The 19,309-nt window shown below is 41.3% G+C and overlaps 1 protein-coding gene across 2 annotated transcripts in view; it reads left to right on the forward strand.

The window, feature by feature from the left end:
• Positions 1–19,309, forward strand: part of LOC120312546 (serine-rich coiled-coil domain-containing protein 1-like) — a 549,974-nt gene that overhangs the window by 185,902 nt on the left and 344,763 nt on the right. For both annotated transcript variants that reach the window (XM_039353388.1, XM_039353390.1), the window contains exon 5: positions 9,212–9,295. In XM_039353388.1, coding sequence (XP_039209322.1) covers positions 9,212–9,295 — 84 coding nt within the window. The remainder of the gene's footprint in view (positions 1–9,211; positions 9,296–19,309) is intronic.

Raw genomic sequence — 19,309 nt, forward strand, 5'->3', positions numbered from 1 at the left:
GAATTTGTCTAAGGTGGGCTGCGAGCACTGCCAGTACCTTGTAAATACCTTTGGTGTCGATGAGAGGCCAAATGGTAGGGCTCTGTACTGGTAGTGGGCATAGCTGAATCTGAGGAATTTGCGGTGATTAGGAAACATGTCTCAGTTAGGTCTATTGAGGTAAGAAAGTCACCTTGCCTGATGCTGGCCAGGATTGATTGAAGTGGTTGCATCTTAAACTTCTTATACCTCAAGTAAGGTTTAGACCTTTCAAGTCTAAGATTGCCCTCCAGCCCCCCAAGTCTTAGGGATGACGATGAGGTTTGAGTAAAACCTTCGTCCTTCTTGGTCTTGTGTACTGGTTCAATTGCTCGTATTTGTAATAAATGAGCTATGGCATCTGACATAAAGTCAGCCCTGGACCTGCTCGTTGGGATAGGGCAAGAGCGGAATTGTCAGGTGGTTGAGAACAAATTCTAGTCTCAAACCTTGTTGACAGTGTCTAACACCCATGCATCTGTAGTGATGGCTGTCCAAGTGCTGGAATAAGGGACCAGCCGGCATCTGTAGTGGTGACTGCCCAAGTGCTGGAATAAGGGGCCAGCTGGCTTCCTATGGGAAGTGAGACTGTGAGGTCACTTGCCTCGTTCAGAGGAACGGCCCCTCGGTCTTGAAGGGGCCGCTTGGCCTGGATCTGTGGTCTGCTTCTGCATGCTGAACGATCCTGCTGTCGTTCTTGTCTCTGAAAGGAATAGAGGGATGCCTGGGCCCAGTCCCAGGATGGAGCTGGTCGAAAGGCAGCCTCCTGTAACTGCTCTGTGACATGAGTTAACCAGAGTTTTACGTTTGTCCTTACCTTCAGTTAAGTATGGTCCTAGTGCCTTACCAAAGAGATGTCCACCTGTGTAAGGTTTAGAGGCCAGACGCCACTTGGTCTTGGTGTCTGCTCGCCAATTCCTGGGCCAAAGGAACCTTCGTGCTGAGATGTCTGCAGCGATGGTCTGGCAGTGTATCTAGCCATGTGCAGAGAAGCGTCGGCTAGGTACTGGGATGTAGCCACTAACTTACCCAGATTTTGGTGAGCTCTGAGCTGGTCTGGAGGGATCCTGTCCTGGAGCTCACGTAACCCAAGGGCTGAAGCCCTAGCGAAGAAGGCCATGGATGTTGCCGCCCTTGTTGCTCAGGCTGATGCCAGATGGGAACTACGCAATGCGGAGTCAATCTTTTTATCCTCCGCCCTAAGTGCCTCATTTATGTCCCCAGGGATGTTAACATTGGGAGACAATGAGTTCAAGGCTCATCAATCTCAGGAATCTCCAATAGGGAGGCCAGGGAACGGGCAACATTGAATAATGTTCTCTCTACTGCACCGGGGCTTAAGAAGGATCCTAAGTTCTCCCATTGTTCTTGAACTATATTCAGAAAAAGGGGAGGGCAGGGAATATTGTTCTGCGAGACTGAGGGCTTGGTGTATATGGCGTGGGGACCCCTGGAGGTGGGGTCTCCTGTTCTTGGGGGAGGTTTGCACTAGTGCAGGCCCTGAGTAGCAGGGAATTAAAGAATGAATGGTCAAAGAGACCGACAGGAGGGGTGGGGTCAGAGGGAGTGATGCCCTCATCCTCAAACAAAATCAGGCCAGATTGTTCAGCCCCTGTAGATTCCAAATCCGATGAGGGATCCTCCATCAAATCTGGAGATTGTGGATGATACGTGGCCTGGGGGGGTGTCTGTGGGGTGTTGGAGGCCATAAATTGAGCCACAGCCTGGGCTATCATGGACTGGAGGAGGTTTGGGTTCAGGGCCTGGTTCTCAGGAGGGCGAAGTCCTGCTGCAGTGGGAGTGAATGTGGCCTGGGGCCCTGAGGTGTCCTGACCGGTTATACCCCTCCCTGAAGCCACTGTTAGGTTTGAATCTGACTCAGGAATTCCCCTGGGGGGAGACCAGGCCCCTGGGGCTGAGGCACTGTACGAAGAAAGGGGCTCCAAAATAGACCTTCCCATCGTGTCTGTCAGATCTGGGGAGGCCGCTCTCAGTCTTTGGCACCCTTCCTCCCTCTGTGGCTCCCTGCTTGGCCGGGCTCGCTTGGTGGTGCTCTTACCACTTGCCTCTGATTGGCGACTCCTCTTGGCCGGCTCGCTGCCTTTCTCTGCCATGATGAGTTGCTCTGGTCTCAACCTTGGCAAAACGCCCCCCTCGGCGCTGTACTTCACCAAGGGAGTCTACAGAGATACTTCAGCCCAAGAGGGGGATGGGCGGGGAGTTAATGGGCACCCCGATCACTTGGGATCAATCCGGCCCTCCCCGGTCGAACCTGCTCTCTCGACGATCCTGCCAACGATGATGTAATACTGCCTTCAGAAGAAAGTTCCAGGCAGTCTGGCCTCAGCCACACACAAAATGGCCACCAATGACTTCAGGCACACTCAAAATGGCCGCCGAGGCTTCAGCCCCACACAAAATGGCCGCCGGTGACTTCAGCCACCCACAAAATGGCCGCCAGTGACTTCAGTCACACTCAAAATGGCCGCCGAGGCTTCAGCCCCACACAAAATGGCCGCCGGCGACTTCAGCCACCCACAAAATGGCCGCCAGTGACTTCCGCCACTCACAAAATGGCCGCCGAGGGCCTCAACCACATACAAAATGGCCACCGGGGGCTTCAGCCACACCCAAAATGGCTGCTGGGAGGCAATTCAAAATGGCGGCCGCCAATTTCGCGCCCTAAAAAACGGCCGTTGGAAGAAGGCCTTGAGGCCTAGGGTCTAAGCTGCAACGAGCCCTCGTTCAGGTGAATCGCCTGGGCTCCTAAAGCAGCTGGTGGCATGTGATTAGACCAGCTGGAAAAGCTGTCGTCCAAGGCCTGACAGGCCCTCCCGGCTCCGAAAATTGGGAGAAGGCCTTGAGGCCTAGGGTCTAAGCTGCAACGAGCCCTCGTTCAGGTGAATCGCCTGGGCTCCTAAAGCAGCTGGTGGCATGTGATTAGGCCGGCTGGAAAAGCTGTCGTCCAAGGCCTGACAGGCCCTCCCGGCTCTGAAAATTGGGCCGCGCCCAAATTCTCACCTGCTGCTCTCTCCTGGCTCCCTCCAGGCTTGATGAGGCTCTGAAAACGACCTAAATCAAAGGTTTGATCTTGCTGTCCCTAACTGAGGGAAAACAAAGAAGGGAAAAGTTTCCCCCCCCCCCTAGAGGGAGAGGATTGTGAGTCTGTCAGCCTGAATAGGCTTCAGACTGGGATAATTGATCTTTCTTCTAGATATAATCGATTCTTAATCAATAATAAAATAACAAATAATAATAATAGCCTGAGCTAAGTAATTACATAGAATTAAACAGTCTTCTGCTCCAGGAGCGAAGACAAAACGCGTCTTGGGGCAAAGAGACTAAGTCTAAAACTGGGGTGCAGTTGGCACAGAGGGGGCGGTACTAAATTTCAGACTTAGTCTAATTGGAGCAGATAGATTAAGACAACCCATCCGTGGGTTCTCCATCCAATCATGCTGGAGAATTGAATAATTCAACTGATTTCTTCAAGAAGTCCTTGTATTTTTTTCTGAGTGGCCAACACTGAAGAACAAGTGTGGAAATTCACAAATGCACACTTTTTGAAGGGTGGGTAAGGCTTCCAGTTACTAATTAAATTTTCCTTTGAAGGGAGTCATTGAAGAGCTAGGGATTATTAGGAATTATTATCTGAGTAAATGTGACCTTCTAAACTTTCAGATGCTATTACTGTCAGCATATGCTATAATTATGGATAGAACAATTCCTGCATCATATCAACACCTTTCCTGTAACGGATTTCTTTCTGAGAATTGTGACTGCTCATTTTGTCCCAGAATTGTTAAAACTGAGAAATTGTTTAACATCAAAAATTATTCAATGTACTTAATAATGTTGGAATGTCCGTCATTTTAATATTCTTCTTGCTTTTAATGTCTTTAGACAGATTGTCTAATGAATGGTCCATATTTTGTCTGATTACTACTCTGATGTTTTCCAAATGTGTTTGTCGTTGAGCTTGGTATATGAAGCAATTTTGTTCTGTAATAAAACTAATTAAAGTAGGCAGCCATCCACACAACACTCCTTAATGAATTATAATGAGCTCATTAATCGAATCACTCTTACTCAGGAAATCCACTACTAGGACCTATTAAAAGGTATAGAAATATAGAAAGACTGGAAAAAAATAAGTCAATTAAATATACTTTTCTGTGAATTTTTCAAAAAGTACAATTGAGGAAAACTATTAAATATTTTATCTGAAAATAAAATGTGAAGGGAATTATTTGCTTTAGATTGTTTTGAATAACTGAGCAAGAGAAATAATAGTTATTTTTATCTTGGTTGATAGTAGTAAATCATTTTAGAGCATTGGATAAACATTAACAGTGTGCATAGATAAATTGAGAATATAAAAAGAGATGTACGAAGGAGATGAAGTTATATCTTTGCTTGCCCACTTATATCTTTGCTTGTTTAAACAGACCTTTAGGAAATTAATAATAAGTCTTATGCTATTCACTGTAAAAATAAATAACTTTGCCCTATGCAGAACAGTTTCTAAACTTGGTGTCTATCGCATAATAATACAAAAATAGTATCTGGATCTCAGTCTTTGTAAATTCAGGATTAACGGTTGAGCAATGATTCCAGGATTCAGTGTTACTTGAATGAAGGAAATATAGGATCTCCAGTCTGCTTGCAATTGATGCCTGAAATACTTGTTGATTTTTCCTTCGACGGTGGTCTTTCCCTGCAGGATATTAGTTACTGCAAGATATGATGATCTTCCAACAGACCGGAATGGCCAGAAGCCAATTACAATGAAAGACTTTAAAAGTAGTTTGCCATTGCTTCCTTCCCAGGTTAAGAAAGAATGACTGGCCAAAAGCACCCAGCAAGCTTATGCCTAAGACTGACTTGAACTCACAGTCTCCTGTTTTTTAGTCTGGTATCTTAATCACTAAACCAAACTGTCTCCCTCATATTGAAACAATATAATGCATTAATATATCAATAGCACTTAGGCTTATATACCACTTTACAGTATTCTCTGGGCAGTTTACAATTCAGAAGCATTATTTTGCACATTGCTCCTATAATCTAATTTTACCCACCTTGGAACAATGGAAGCTGAGTCAACCTGGAGCTCCATCAGGATCGAACTCCAGGCTGTGGCAGAGTTTGCCTGCAATACTGTGCTTTAATCACTACACCACCAGATCTCCTTTATCATATGTATAATAATATAATAAAGAGGAGAAAAACAGGAATTCTGAAATACATTCTTAATAGGAACAGAACCATGTGATTTTAACTTTTGAGACATTCCTCCAGATGTGACTAAGTTTTGGATTAAGGCTTCCTGAAGCCACACCGTGCTTCATCTGATTGCTTCATCTGATTCATCATAGCATCACTACAAACCCAAATCAGAGGATTTATTTATTAATTAAATAAATATAAATGGCCACCCACTTTACCGACAGGTGATTCCAGGCAGCTTATGACATTAGATAGAGACAAGAAGCAAAGCTTTCTCCTTCTTCAACACTGCAAAAGACATTAAAGCAGCCATAGCAAGGAGTGGGAATGACATTCTTCAATTCTTGAATCTTTTCAATTTCACAAATGAAGACAAAACTTTGAATGATTCCATATTTGGGGGGGGGGAGTTGGTGTCACCTATAGTATTTTTAAATCTTCTTTCTCCAGATTACTTGCATTTTGTTTAAAAAGCAGCTGGCTTCTTTAGTGGAAGTTTGATTTGTGTCATAGAATGTTGCAGTGCTGAGGCCTTTTCAGTCATCCCATTTCTGTGGCTAATTTTTAGGAGACAAATTCCTCTGACAAATTTCTGTAGCAGAATTCATATTTCACAGTGTTTTTTCCCCTCACCTAAATAGGAATCTATGTTCTTATGTCTTTCTTTTCCCCTTTGCTTTAAAAGCTTTCATAACAAATTGCGATGCATTTGACAGTAATGGCTAAGAGACAGCAGGCTCTGAAATTACAACCTGTTCTTCACCTCAGAGTTTCTACTATTTGTTATTTTTCAATTCTTTCAAAGGTAGACATATATTTTCCTGCTCATCCCAGCTGCTTTTTGATGGAGATGTTGCTAGATTGTAGTCAGTTTCTCGGCTCATATACACACAAGTGTTTCTACACATTTCACTATATTCTTACTCTGTTGTTCAATGGTGATAGGTTATTGGGTGATATGTATCTTAAGTATTTCTTCAGAAAACTAAATGATTTGGCACTTTTTTTAAAAAAAAGAAAGATATATTTCAATAACAGTTTGCAAATCCCATACAGTACAGTTTAGTCAAATGAATATTAATGTGCATGTTGCGTTGTTAATCTCTGAGAAAAGTAGCTCAGCTTATTTAGCATTCTGTTCTTTATTGTCATGTCTTATTCCGTTAAACAGAAGCCGGTGTCCTGTTTGCATGAGATTGGCTATAGATCTTTGGATCTCATGGCTATTTCCGTGAGCCACTCTTTCTGTAAACTTCTCTGAATGCAAAGGACAACATTTATTGGCAAGGGGCTGTTGCGCCAGAAATAATAATTGAGTAACAGTAAAAAAAAATCCTTATTCCCACTCCTCTCTTTCATAACTAATTTCTACTAATATCAGAGAGAGAAATGGCTTTAAACAAGTGATTTGGCTTGGCTTGGCTTAGTTTAATGGGAAGTGGCGAACCTATGGCACAGGTGCCAGAGGCGGCACTCAGAGCCCTCTCTGTGGGCACGCGCGCCATCGCCCCAGTCCTAGGCCTTCAGCTGTGCAAAAAAAAAAAAAAGGTTCAATCAGTCAATTTCAACTTCTCGCGAGGAAAAAAAAGATCTTGCAAAGTTGGAATTGATTGATTGAACTTTTTAACCCCACCCAGTCTGCCATTACCACTGCAGCCATGCCCACCCAATGGGCCACAACCACCCAATGGGCCACACCCACCCGGCACTCGACAATGCATAAGTGGGTTTTGGGTTGCAGTTTGGGCACTCGGACTCTAAAAGGTTCGCCATCACTGATATATCCTTTTCCTTCTGGGTAATTCAGGACTGAAAGGTCTATATCTGGCCTTTGGCATTCTCTGTTTTCTGTCTTATAGTAAATATAAGTGGTATTTGAATATAGGTAGTCCTTGCTTAATGATTACAATGACTGGCAAGTCTGTAACTAAGCGAGACATCATGATTGTGACAGATTTACAACCTCACTATCATCATGGTCATTAAGCAGATTGCTCACAGTTATTAAGCAGGACATCATATGATTGTGTCTTTTGATTTTACTGCTGGCTTCTACATTGACTCTGCTTATTGGAAGCTGACTGAAGGACACAAATGATGATCATGTGTCTACAGGATTCTGCAATGGTATAAATGTCCACCTCCTGCAAATTGCCTGAATCTTGATTACATGACCATGGTAATGTTACAAGAGGCATACATAATTGTGGAAACAAGTCTTAAAGTTATTTTTTCAGCACTGACGTAACTTGCTGAAAAGAACAGTTGTTAAGTGAGGTCTATTTGTATTCAAAAGATATAAATATATTATAAAATGACATAGATTTATGCAAGTTTAACTGTAGTGCCTTCCCATAATAATTTTGGGAATTACAACTTGTTGATGGCATGGAATCTTCTCAGATAGAGGCCTTGCTTATTCCTCTTCAAAAAATATAATTAAGTGGAAATGCATTCTATAAATACGAATAGCAATCGCCTTTTCTGAGAATGGTTTTTTGGAGATAGAAGAATTGGGAGCCCGAAGATGGGGTCAAATGCAACTAAACTCCTGTCCCTGGTCACTTTCACCTGACAAATTCCTTATTTGTCATAAAGCCCAGTGTTTACAGAATTTCAGAATGTTGACATACTGTATATGTCAGACAGGAAGGCAGTGCAGAGAGTGGTGAGAATGGCCGAAAAGATCATTGGCAGTTCCCTCCCTCCCATCCAGGACATAGCACAGAAGCACTGCTTGAGCAGGGTCCGTAAGATTATCTGGGACACCTCACATCCTCTTCATGACCTGTTTTCCTTGTTACCTTCTGGGAGGAGGCTTCGTGGTATCCGAAGCAGAACATCCAGATTCAGCCAGAGTTTCATTCCATACAGCATTAACCTTGCGAACTCTCAAGCTTCCTCCTTCCGTTATATATTCAAGATGGACAATATTTAATATTTATTTGCTACGTATATGTAGGGATGTGGGTCTATACATATGTTGTTCATAATATGTTTAGGTGTGTGTCATGTATGTGTTTCACTTTGAGAATGGGCAACTAAATTTCATTTTTGATGTGTGCCATTGTGCCCACAGTATAAAAATGGCAATAAAGTTTATGTTATCTATCTTATCTTATGTGGGTTAGTTTGCAAATATGACAGGTTCAATTATACCATCAGCAAATCAGCTTGCTTAAAAGAGGGATCTCAGTAGTTCTTTATGAAGGGCAAGAACAGGAAAGATATACCAAAAGGTTGAGAGAGGGAGAGAGAGATCATTTTTGAAATGCAACAATACATTCTTACTTCTTCTTCTTCTTCCATTCTTCAGTACACATTATGACTTCTTCCATTCTTCAGTACATATTATGTACCTGTAAATTCCTAAATTTCTGGTGATGCATTCCTGCCTTGAAATAAAGCCTGGCATTGGGAAATAAAAAAAGAAATGATACCAGTGATGTAGAGGAATGAAGAAACCTGGAAGAGGGCAAAGCTGCCTGCATAGAATCTTAGATCAAAGCACTTTGCTTTGCAAAATATTATGGCAAGTTCCACTTGAAACTTTTTATCGCAGATTTTATTGTTAAATAAACTAACAAAACTGCTTTATGTTGATAACTTTCTGGAAAGAGGAAATGACTAGAAAACCAAGCAACATTGGCTGTGTAATTAGACACACTCATCCATAGATCACTGCAGGGGCTTAAAAGAATTACACACTGACCAAATGGACTTAACACATAGGGTTCCGTTCACAGTTTGGTTTACATAATATGCTTGTATTTCAGTGGCATTAAGTTACAATATTTATATTACTAGCAGAATATGTTATTAGAAATATCACACATGAAAAGGGAGCCCCGAGATTCATTACTTGGATGTAATTATTTGGCACAGTGTGACATTGTCTTTTCTTGTGAGGAGCAGGGGGAAAAGTGCTAAGCCCTTTGTAACATCTCTTTTGATGTTATTATAGGATATAATGAAAGATGAATGCTTGACTCTGAAACTGCAACTAAAAGAGAAAGATGAACTCATTTCCCAACTTCGTGAAGAGCTGGTAAGTGACAAGCAATGTTTGTTTCTTATTTGGAATTCACTAGACCCGGTAAGGTTATTGGCTGGGGTCAATACACAAACAAACAAACAGAGGTTGGCTGTGTGCTTACATTAGAGCCACATTAATCACCTCCTCTTGATTTAGGCAGATTTTGTAACTGGGAACTTGTCAAGCTCTGAAAGGGCAATTTTGCATGTAAGTCAAAGGAGGTAGTTTTAGAAGCCTACAATGAAAGTTCCCTTTAATCCCTGAGGTAAGACAAACCACAATTTTCTGTGCATTTTACAATGCAGATATTTTGATGATTACTGATTTACCATTACTGGTGTTTCTATTGATAAAATCATTCAGGAAAGTATTCTCCCCTGCTGCCACTGCAGGAAATACATGAGTATACAGAGTGTAAATTTCAGTAGCTTTTCAGGTTTTCATAGAACAGTGTACACTTTACACTTGCTGCTAGTAAAACTATTTAAATGACTGTCTATAAAAATACTGAAATCTGGGACTGAAACAAGAACAGAAACTATAAAACTTTCCTATGTTTCGACCAACTGCTAGGTATATTCCCCTAATTAAGAGAATGTATTGGTACTCCTGTGTAGGTTTATGCTGAATATCAGAGTGGTTTGATTGCTCATTTTAATTTGGAGAGGAATCTTACTGAATAAAATATAGAAATGAATGAATGAAAGTCTGTGTCCTGCACGCATGTATATACATATGTATGTGTACGTATGTGTGTATGTGTATATATATATATATATATATATATATATATATATATATATATATATATATATATGTCTTTAATAATTTTGAATATAGGAATCCCAGGTATGGACATTTAAAGTCAATCAGATAAAAAATTGTTAATGAAAGCTCAGCAGTTAATAAAAAAAAGCCTTTTATCTTACATCCCAGAGCTATATATACATATATATATATATATATATATATATATATATATACACACACACACACACACACACACACACACACACACACACACATATTAAATGCAGAAAAGAGGAATAGCTCTTGGGAGGAAACTCTAGAGAAAACGTAATAGAAAACATCCTACTTTCTATTGATTGAGATACCATATCAGTGGCTAGCAAGGATTATAAAATGTAGCATATTAAATAGAACAATTTGTTGTGTCTTTCTTAGTAAACCTCTGGAAAAGTAATGCAAAATGGTATAGAAAATACTTTCTGTAAATATTTGGGAGTTTGATTTTACCTGCATCAGGCTACATCTGGAATGTATTCATTGATGGAGATGTGACACTTAAGAATTTGTTATGATTTTGAAGATAAGTGAATAGTAGCTGAGGTTGTCTGCTGAATAGTATCTGTCAAATATGAGCCATGAATTATTAAGTAAAGTGGAAATGAGACTGCCAATCCACTTAATTTATCCAAACTGGACAGTTAATTTTCTTTTGCTTCCCTATGGAACAAATACATAATTAGATCTTGATTTAAAATATTATTGAGTTGGTTATAAAAGCGTTATGCCAAGCTATCTTTAATTTATTTTTCTGTTGTGTAACATGTCAAAGATTTTTGTCTTAGTAAAAAGAGAAAAAAGACACTTTTGGTCTCAATATTTTTTCTACTGTGTGTCTAAGGTTTATAGAGACATATTTCAAGGCATGCTGAACTTCAAAAACTCTAAATATGTATCCGATACACTAATGACGTAGATGAAACCATCACATTAGGAGAAATTATTGACAAAAGTGAAAAAAGTACAGATGAAGAGTTAGCCAGGACCCATTTTAAATGTATGAATTCATGAGCTGAGTTGATTCAGTTTGAATTTGCACTTCAGTGAGCTGAGCCAATTCAATTCAAATTTACAATGTGACTCTAAACTCTGATTCAACAGAAAATCTGTGTCCATGTTCAGAGGTTCCTTGACTGTTCTAATCAGTTTGAAGGCATCTGATTCTTTGTGTTGAGTCAATTTGACAGTTTGACAAAATTGATGTCACTCCAGTCAAGAAGTATAAATCATGTGAACTAATACTACTTTTATCATAAAGTTATAGTAACAGAATCTTACAAGTTTGAAAATCCTTCTTCCCTCCTTTATGTTTATGTTCCAGTAAACTAGGGAGTCAGTTTACATTCCAATTCCAAAGAAAGGCAATGCCAAAGAATGTTCAAACTATCGCACCATTGCACTCATTTCACATGCTAGTAAAGTTATGCTTAAAATCCTACAAGCTAGACTCCAGCAGTATGTGGATCGAGAACTACCAGAAGTAAAGGCAGGATTTCGAAGAGGCAGAGGAACTAGAGATCAAATTGCCAACATACGCTGGATCATGGAGAAAGCTAGGGAGTTCCAGAAAAACATCTACTTCTGCTTCATTGACTATGCAAAAGCCTTTGATTGTGTGGATCACAACAAATTGTGACAAGTTCTTAAAGAGATGGGAGTACCAGACCATCTCATTTGTCTCTTGAGAAACCTATATGCGGGTCAAGAAGCAACAGTGAGAACCGAACACGGAACCACTGATTGGTTCAAAATTGGAAAAGGAGTCCGGCAAGGCTGTATACTGTTGCCCTGCCTAGTTAACTTATATGCAGAGCACATCATGAGAAAAGCAGGGCTAGATGAATCAAAAGTTGGAATTAAGATTGCCGGGAGAAATATCAGCAACCTAAGATATGCAGATGATATCACTCTAATGGCAGAAAGTGAAGAGGAACTAAAGAGCCTCTTGATGCTGGTGAAGAAAGAGAGCGCAAAAGTTGGCTTGAAACTCAACATTAAGAAAACCAAAATCACGGCATCCAGCCCTCTCAATTCCTGGCAAATAGATGGGGAAGAAATGGAGGTAGTGATAGATTTTATTTTTCTGGGCTGCAAGATCACCTCAGGCGGGGACTGCAGCCAAGAAATTAAAAGACGCTTGCTCCTGGGGAGGAAAGCTATGGCAAATCTAGACAGCATTCTAAAAAGCAGAGACATCACCCTGCCAACAAAAGTGTGTATAGTCCAGGCCATGGTTTTCCCAGTTGCAATGTATGGCTGTGAAAGTTGGACCATAAGAAAGGCTGAGCGCAAAAGAATTGAGGCCTTTGAACTATGGTGCTGGAGAAGAGTCCTGCGAGTCCCTTGGACTGCAAGGTGTTCAAACCGGTCAGTCCTAGAAGAGATCAACCCCGACTGCTCTTTAGAAGGCCAGATCCTGAAGTTGAAACTCAAAAACTTTGGCCACCTAATGAGAAGGAAGGATTCACTGGAGAAGAGCCTAATGCTGGGAAAGATTGAGGGCAATAGAAGAAGGGGACGACAGAGAATGAGATGGCTGGATGGAGTCACTGAAGCAGTAGGTGTGAATTTGAATGGACTCCAGAAGATGGTAGAGGACAGGAAGACCTGGAGGAACGTTGTCCATAGGGTCGCGATGGGTCGGACACGACTTCGCAATTAACAACAACAAACTAGGGAGTGTCTCTTCTAACATACATCCTACCCCTTTTCCATATTTGTGCTATGATATGGTGGTTATCTGGTCTGTGGCTTTCCTTCTATCTTTCAGGGATCACGTTTTAAGTACTATTTATTCAGAAATTTTGAATGTTCAAAAGTATTCACAAACTTTCCAGCACTGTTGTATGTGGTGGTTTCAGATATATGGACCCATTTGCTTAGTTATTTCTATTTCCTTGAACAGGATAGGAGTTTTGTGTCACAGTTAGTTTCTCCAGAGACATATAAAACATCTTAGACTGGACAAACTGCATTCTCATCATATCTAGGAGAATCTGGGTGGATTTCAGACCAATTTGTGATTATGATCAGTCTTCAAATTCTGGTCATCCCAGTATCCAACAGTCATATGATTATGATCTGGGCACTTGGAAACTGACTAGCACTTACAGTGGTTGCCGCATCCCAGGGTTATGTGATATTGCAACCTTTCCTGGCAGCTTTCCTCAACTAAAGTCAATGGGGAAGCTGCTAGAGAATGTCACGAGTTGCTTGGGTAAGTCTTCCCCACCTGCACATCCTTCTTGAGCCTCACTGCACTTATGTAATGTCTCCCCGGCCTCTCACCCACCTTTCCCATCTGCAGCAGCTACCTCAGCTTCCGCACTCATGTCACACCTTCCCTGCCACACCACTTTGTGAGCCTGTCTCATATGGCACCAACTACCCAAAGCCCCTCTGCATTTCACTGCTCCTCAATGGCCACACACACACACCCTCTCCCACCTGCCAGCCAGCCAGCCTGCTTGCAACCATCTGGGACTTGCAAATTCCTGCAACCTTTCCTATTGATTTTGGTTGTTGAAAGCCAGCAGAAAGCGTTCAATTAATCCATGATCCTCATTTGATGATGGGAATGGGGATTGCAGGAATTACTACTGCTAAATGATGCCCTCATGTGATATTGTGTGTTACAACCATATTACTTAGCAGTGGAAGTTCTACCCCCAATTGCCTAATAAGTAGAGGAGTCCTTATATGTCTTTTTTTCTAGAGTTATGCAAAATTTATCCTCATGGTAGTAAGCACATATTTTAATAAATTAAGATTGCTTGTCATATTCTGGAATTGTAACTACTTTAAAAACTTGGTTACATTTCTAATTTGATCCTACAACTCTCTAAATAGTACTATATATGTATTTCCAATGGTTTTGTGGGTTTTGAACATTCAGCATATATCCCTTCTATCTTGTGGTATTTCCAGTATTTATTGCTTTATGATTTATCTCTTTGGGAAATTATTGATAGAGTTGTATACCATCTGTAAAGCAGACTCTTAAAAGTTAGCTTGGTAAATTTTATAAATTTGTTCCACATCTCTGCTCATTGTTGTATTTGGATTAACCAGTAAGGCTTTAAGTTTTTTCACTTTTCAAAAGCAATTTTAATTTCTTGCCATAATCTGCCATAATTATTTTGATATGTATCTTGATTATTACCTGTGAAATACAAACCAAGAAATTTCACCCAAGTCACATTCTTTTTGCAAGAAGTCTTCTCCTTATGTCAAGTTTATTTTTAATTATTTTTTTAGGTATGATTTTGTATCCAAAGAATTCTCCAAAGCTATGAACTGTTTTCATCAAGTATCCGTGTTACAGTCATATCACATTGTCTGTATAACATAAGAGCAGGTGTTAGTTGCAGCCAGGAAGGGGTTATACAATTCTATCTGCTGTTCGAGTTGTACCCTTTTCTAGATCAGTGGACATTTCAGAGAATTGCTCATCCTGTAGTGACCTTTTAAATTGACTACAGCAATGGTCCCTTACTTGGGGCTTCCCTTGAAAACCATGAAGAAGCTTCAACTGGACCAGAATGCAGTGGCATGAATAATAATTGGCATGGCTTGGTATGCACCTGTAATTTGCAAGCTGAACTCCTTCTCAGTTTGTATCTGAGTGTGATTCAAGGTGCCAATTGTTCCTTATAAAGCCCTAAATGGCATAAGGTCTGGTTACTTGAAGGACTGCTTATCTTCCATGATATCTGCTTGGACAATTTGATTCTGCCTGGTCGTCATACTCAGGGGTTCTTTAGTTAAGCAATGCATCTCTCAAGACCCTGGAAAGCATGCCTTCTCTCCAGCAGCACGCTCTGGAACAACATTCCTTCTGAGATGTTACTCTGCTATTGTTTATATGAGCCATGAAGATCTCTCTCTTCAGCTCACCGGGCCTTTGGTGAGGTAGTGAGATCTTTTGCTTCATCATGCTTGACATTGTTCATTGTTATTTTTTTATGTTTTATTGATATTATTTTAATTTCTGTGTTTGGTTGTTGTGACCATCCAGAACCCTTGTTGGATTTTTGCATGAAGAGGCTTCTGAGAACTGAGGATAAGTGACCAGCTTTAGTTTAACTGTGATGCTTCTAATTTGTGACCAAAACAAATTTTTCATTGAGGATCTGATTTCATTCTACACAATAAACAAATTCAGTTTTGCATTAATAAAAATACAGAGCCTTTGTCAAGAAAAAACTTGTTTATAAAACAGACTGTCTTCAAAACTGAAATGAATACTGCTTTTCTATATTCCTTTTTAAAAGACATCAAGAATGAAGTATTATGTAAATACCAAATAAGATTAACAGACACAATGGAGTAGAGATTAAGCTTTTACAGACTGGTGAATTTTTCCTACAATGTCATTGTGAACTTCTGATACTGTGCCTATCTTGTCCAAAGGATATATATGATTTTTTTTTATTCCAAAAGTATACTATGTTATTTTTGTGAGTTATTGCTTCTTGATGTCAGCATTACTCCATTGAGTAGAAAATGCATAATTCTTCAAGAATAACATAAAAATGGGGACTTTGGTGTTTATAGTAAGCAAATGATTTTTGTGGAATGTATTATTTATAAGAGTTCTTCAGCTATTAAACTCTTAAACAGCAGATTTAAAAAATCACAATCAAATTGGACTTCATGCAGAAGATTACACTCATTGAAAATTCCTAAGATGCAGTTTTTTGTTAGGCATCAGGAAAACATTGTAAAGTTCAACAATGTTCAACAACAGAACTGGCTGTCTTGGAAAGCACTTAACTCTTCTTCTCTGGGTGTGTTTAAATAGAGGTTGGGTCTATCAGGGATCCTATAATAGTGGAATTTTGCACTGGGTTTAAATGGTTGCTATAGTACCTTCCAGGAATTTTAATCTGTGATCATATTCATGATTCATCCCTATTGTATGTGTTATGGGAGCACAGTGTGCTTATTTAACAGTTTACCTGCTTTTAATGTAGTATAACCTTTGATGAGTAGAGAAAAAAAGCCTTTCCATCACATGTAACCTGTTTCTTCTAAACGGAAATAGCAGGTAAGAATCTGCTTCTTAGCATTTGCAGTCCTCTTGAGAGGTTCCTTAAGAATGATGAAAGGCAACCCTTAGATTCTGCATCTCAGCATCCTCTCTAGAAATCTAAAAGATCTACATGATCCAAGGAGTGCAAGTGATCCCTTATTTTGCCTGCTGCTCTCTTGGCACGGAAGATTTCACATAATATTGGGGAAGTCACTCTCTTAGAAACTTACACTAAGCTTTCAATTGCTATTATGTTATGTTTGGTGAAAAATTAAAATCTGAAAGTTTTGGAATTGGATACAACACATTTGCTTTTAAAAGTTAATGGAGTTAGATTCCTTATCTGGATAGATTGAGATTTTTTTCTTAAATTAGTTTAGAGAAAATATATATCTTTGCTTAGCAACAATTCAAAGTTACAGTTGCACTGGAAAAAGTGACTTAAAACCAGTCCTTGCACTTCGCAGCATCCTCACAGTCACATGCTCGAAATTCGAGCACTTAGTAACCAGCATGCGTGTCCTGGTTCATGTGATTGCCATTTGTGACATTCCCGGTTGGCTTCAAACAAACAAACAAAGGCAATGGTGGAAACCAAATTCACTTAACAATTATGTGGTTTACTTAATGACTGCAGTGATTTGTTTAACCATTGTGGCAAAAAAAGTTTGTAAAATTGACCTGACTCACTTAAGAAATGCCTCACTTAGCAATGAAAATTCTGGTCACAATTGTCGTCATAAATTGAGGATTATCTGTAATAATAAATGATGGAACATATGTAATAGAAGGTGGAATCCTACTTTAATCTTGAGACATGTGTGATAGTCATTTGTTTCATTATTTTATTTTATTTTAACATATTTAACTGGATTTTTTTTTGAAAACATATACAATATAAGTTGTTTCTTGAGAGTTAAGACAATCCCAAGTTTATCCTTTCTTTACCCTCATAATATATTTGAAGGGACATTTTGGATATACAGTCTGGTGACCCCTATGACTCACTATCATTTCATTTGTACAATATTATGCTGTTAAGATTAGCATACACTTGTCTAAAACAGCGGTTCTCAACCTATGGGTCGCGACCCCATTTGGGGTCGATCGACCATTTCACGGGGGTCGCCAAACCACGCTGTCCGCCATTCTTTTTCCCTTTTCTCTAACTGTTCTACTTCCTCTTATTTGGCTGTAGAAAGTGCCGTTCCTGCCTCCCTCCTCTTTGCGCATGTGCAGCTTTTTTCTATTTAAAGTTAGGAAGTTTCGGTTTCGGAGCACATGGAGGAAAGCAATACAGAGGACAAGCGAGAGAGAGCAAGCAGCGGAAAGAAAGAGAGAAAACAACTAAAAACAGTAAGTTTCCTCTCTGGCCTGCCTGGCTGGCTGCAAAGGAAGCAGCCACTGCTTCTCCATGCAAGCCTTTGCGGAACAAGAGTTCCATGCAGCAAAATGCAGCAACCAATCGTGCAAGAAACATCCCGCAAGAGAATGGCTTCCCCCTCTTATCCAATAAAGTGGACAAAAAGCTTACCGTTTTTGTACTGCATGGCATTCTACACGCATGCAATCTCCCAAACAAGTTTGCAAGCCAACTTCTCCTAGGGTCGGAAGGGCAAAGGCATGCCAACGTGCCAAGGCAACGTTTTTTTTTTTTTTTTTGCATCCTATTGTAGAAATCCCCGCATCTTCCCTGCTTCTCCGGCTTCCCAGCTGCTTCTCTCTTTGTTCCGGCCTCTCCCCTCGCCGCCTGCTGTGCTCTCCAGACTACTGTTTTGGGCTCATCTCGCCACTGCCCCCTCCCTCACTTCTGAGTGCCACCTCCGCCTCCGGAGCCGACCCTCCCCTCCACCCACTGCCCTGGTCAAGTCCCTTCGCGCGCTCCACTCACCACTCACTTCTCTCCATTCAGCGCTGTTTGCGCTCTGCTCCTCATAGCCACCGACGCCGCCTCCTCGCCATGTCCCAGCGCGGCGCTCCTGCTGGCGCACGCTCCACTCCCCGCTCGGCTTTAGGCGCCCTCCATCCCCGAGGCGCACACCAAACGCACCACAAGGATCGAGTCTCTCGAGCTTTACCTACCAGCAGGAGCGCCGCACTGGGACATGGCGAGGTGGCGGAGGCTAGGAGGAGCAGAGCGCAAACAGCGCTGAATGGAGAGAAACACTTCTCTCCATTCGGCGCTGTTTGTGCTCTGCTCCTCCTAGCTGCCGACGCCGCCTCCTCGCCATGTCCCAGCGTGGCGCTCCTGTTGGTAGGTCAAGCTCGAGAGACTCGATCCTTGTGGTGCATTTGGCATGCGCCTCGGGGATGGAGGGCTCATAAAGCCGGCCACGGAGTGAGGAAATGGGGTCGGGATGATCTTCTGGAAGCTGAGGCAGGCAGGAGCCATGGAAGTGCAGTCGGTATCTGAGCCGTCGGTGGCAGCGGCGGTGGGGGCAGTGGTCCCCGGCACCAGTGCTCTCCCTTTGGAACCGGCAAAGGATATGGACCGCCAGCTGCGTCTTCGCCTCTGTGTCCTCCACCGAGCAGGATTACGTGGGCACCCTGCACTTCCTGCAGGGTGCAAACGCCGGGGCTCCGGAGGGTATGAAAGGGGAGGGAGTCACTGGGGCGGGCGAAAGGTTGCGTCGAGGAAGAGGAAGGGCAGCTGTGCATCTGCTGCGGCGATGGGACCCGCAGCGGCCACTCTGTGGCCACGCCCACTTGGCCACACCCACTCAGTGGCCACACCCACTCGGTGGCCACACCCACTTGGCCACGCCCCTGGGGTCACCACAACGGGGGAGCTGTATTATGGGGTCACGGCATTAGAAAGTTTGAGAACCACTGGTCTAAAATAATCATTTCCCTTTTATCTTTAATCTTTGGATCATATTCTCAGCCATTGTAACAAAGTTCATTGATGCTATCTCTACCTCAGCTTCCCTAGAGCATTATTCTGAATTAGTTACTTTTAAAGAATTTGGGGAGGACACATCAATTTTATAGTAAGGTAGATAAATTAGAGAATGTTAAATTTAGTTCAACATATGTTTTATAAATTGTATTAAATATCTTGCCTTTGACTCTCTAATGACAGGATAGATTCTGATAAGTGTAATGGTTATATTCAGGGCAATTATATTATGCAGCCATCTTTATGTTAATTCGTTGCTCATCCTGATTTCTATTATTTCATCTTG

This window comes from Crotalus tigris, unplaced genomic scaffold (assembly GCF_016545835.1).
Source record: "Crotalus tigris isolate CLP2741 ecotype Arizona unplaced genomic scaffold, ASM1654583v1 scf7180000018518.1655711, whole genome shotgun sequence".
NCBI lineage: Eukaryota > Metazoa > Chordata > Lepidosauria > Squamata > Viperidae > Crotalus > Crotalus tigris.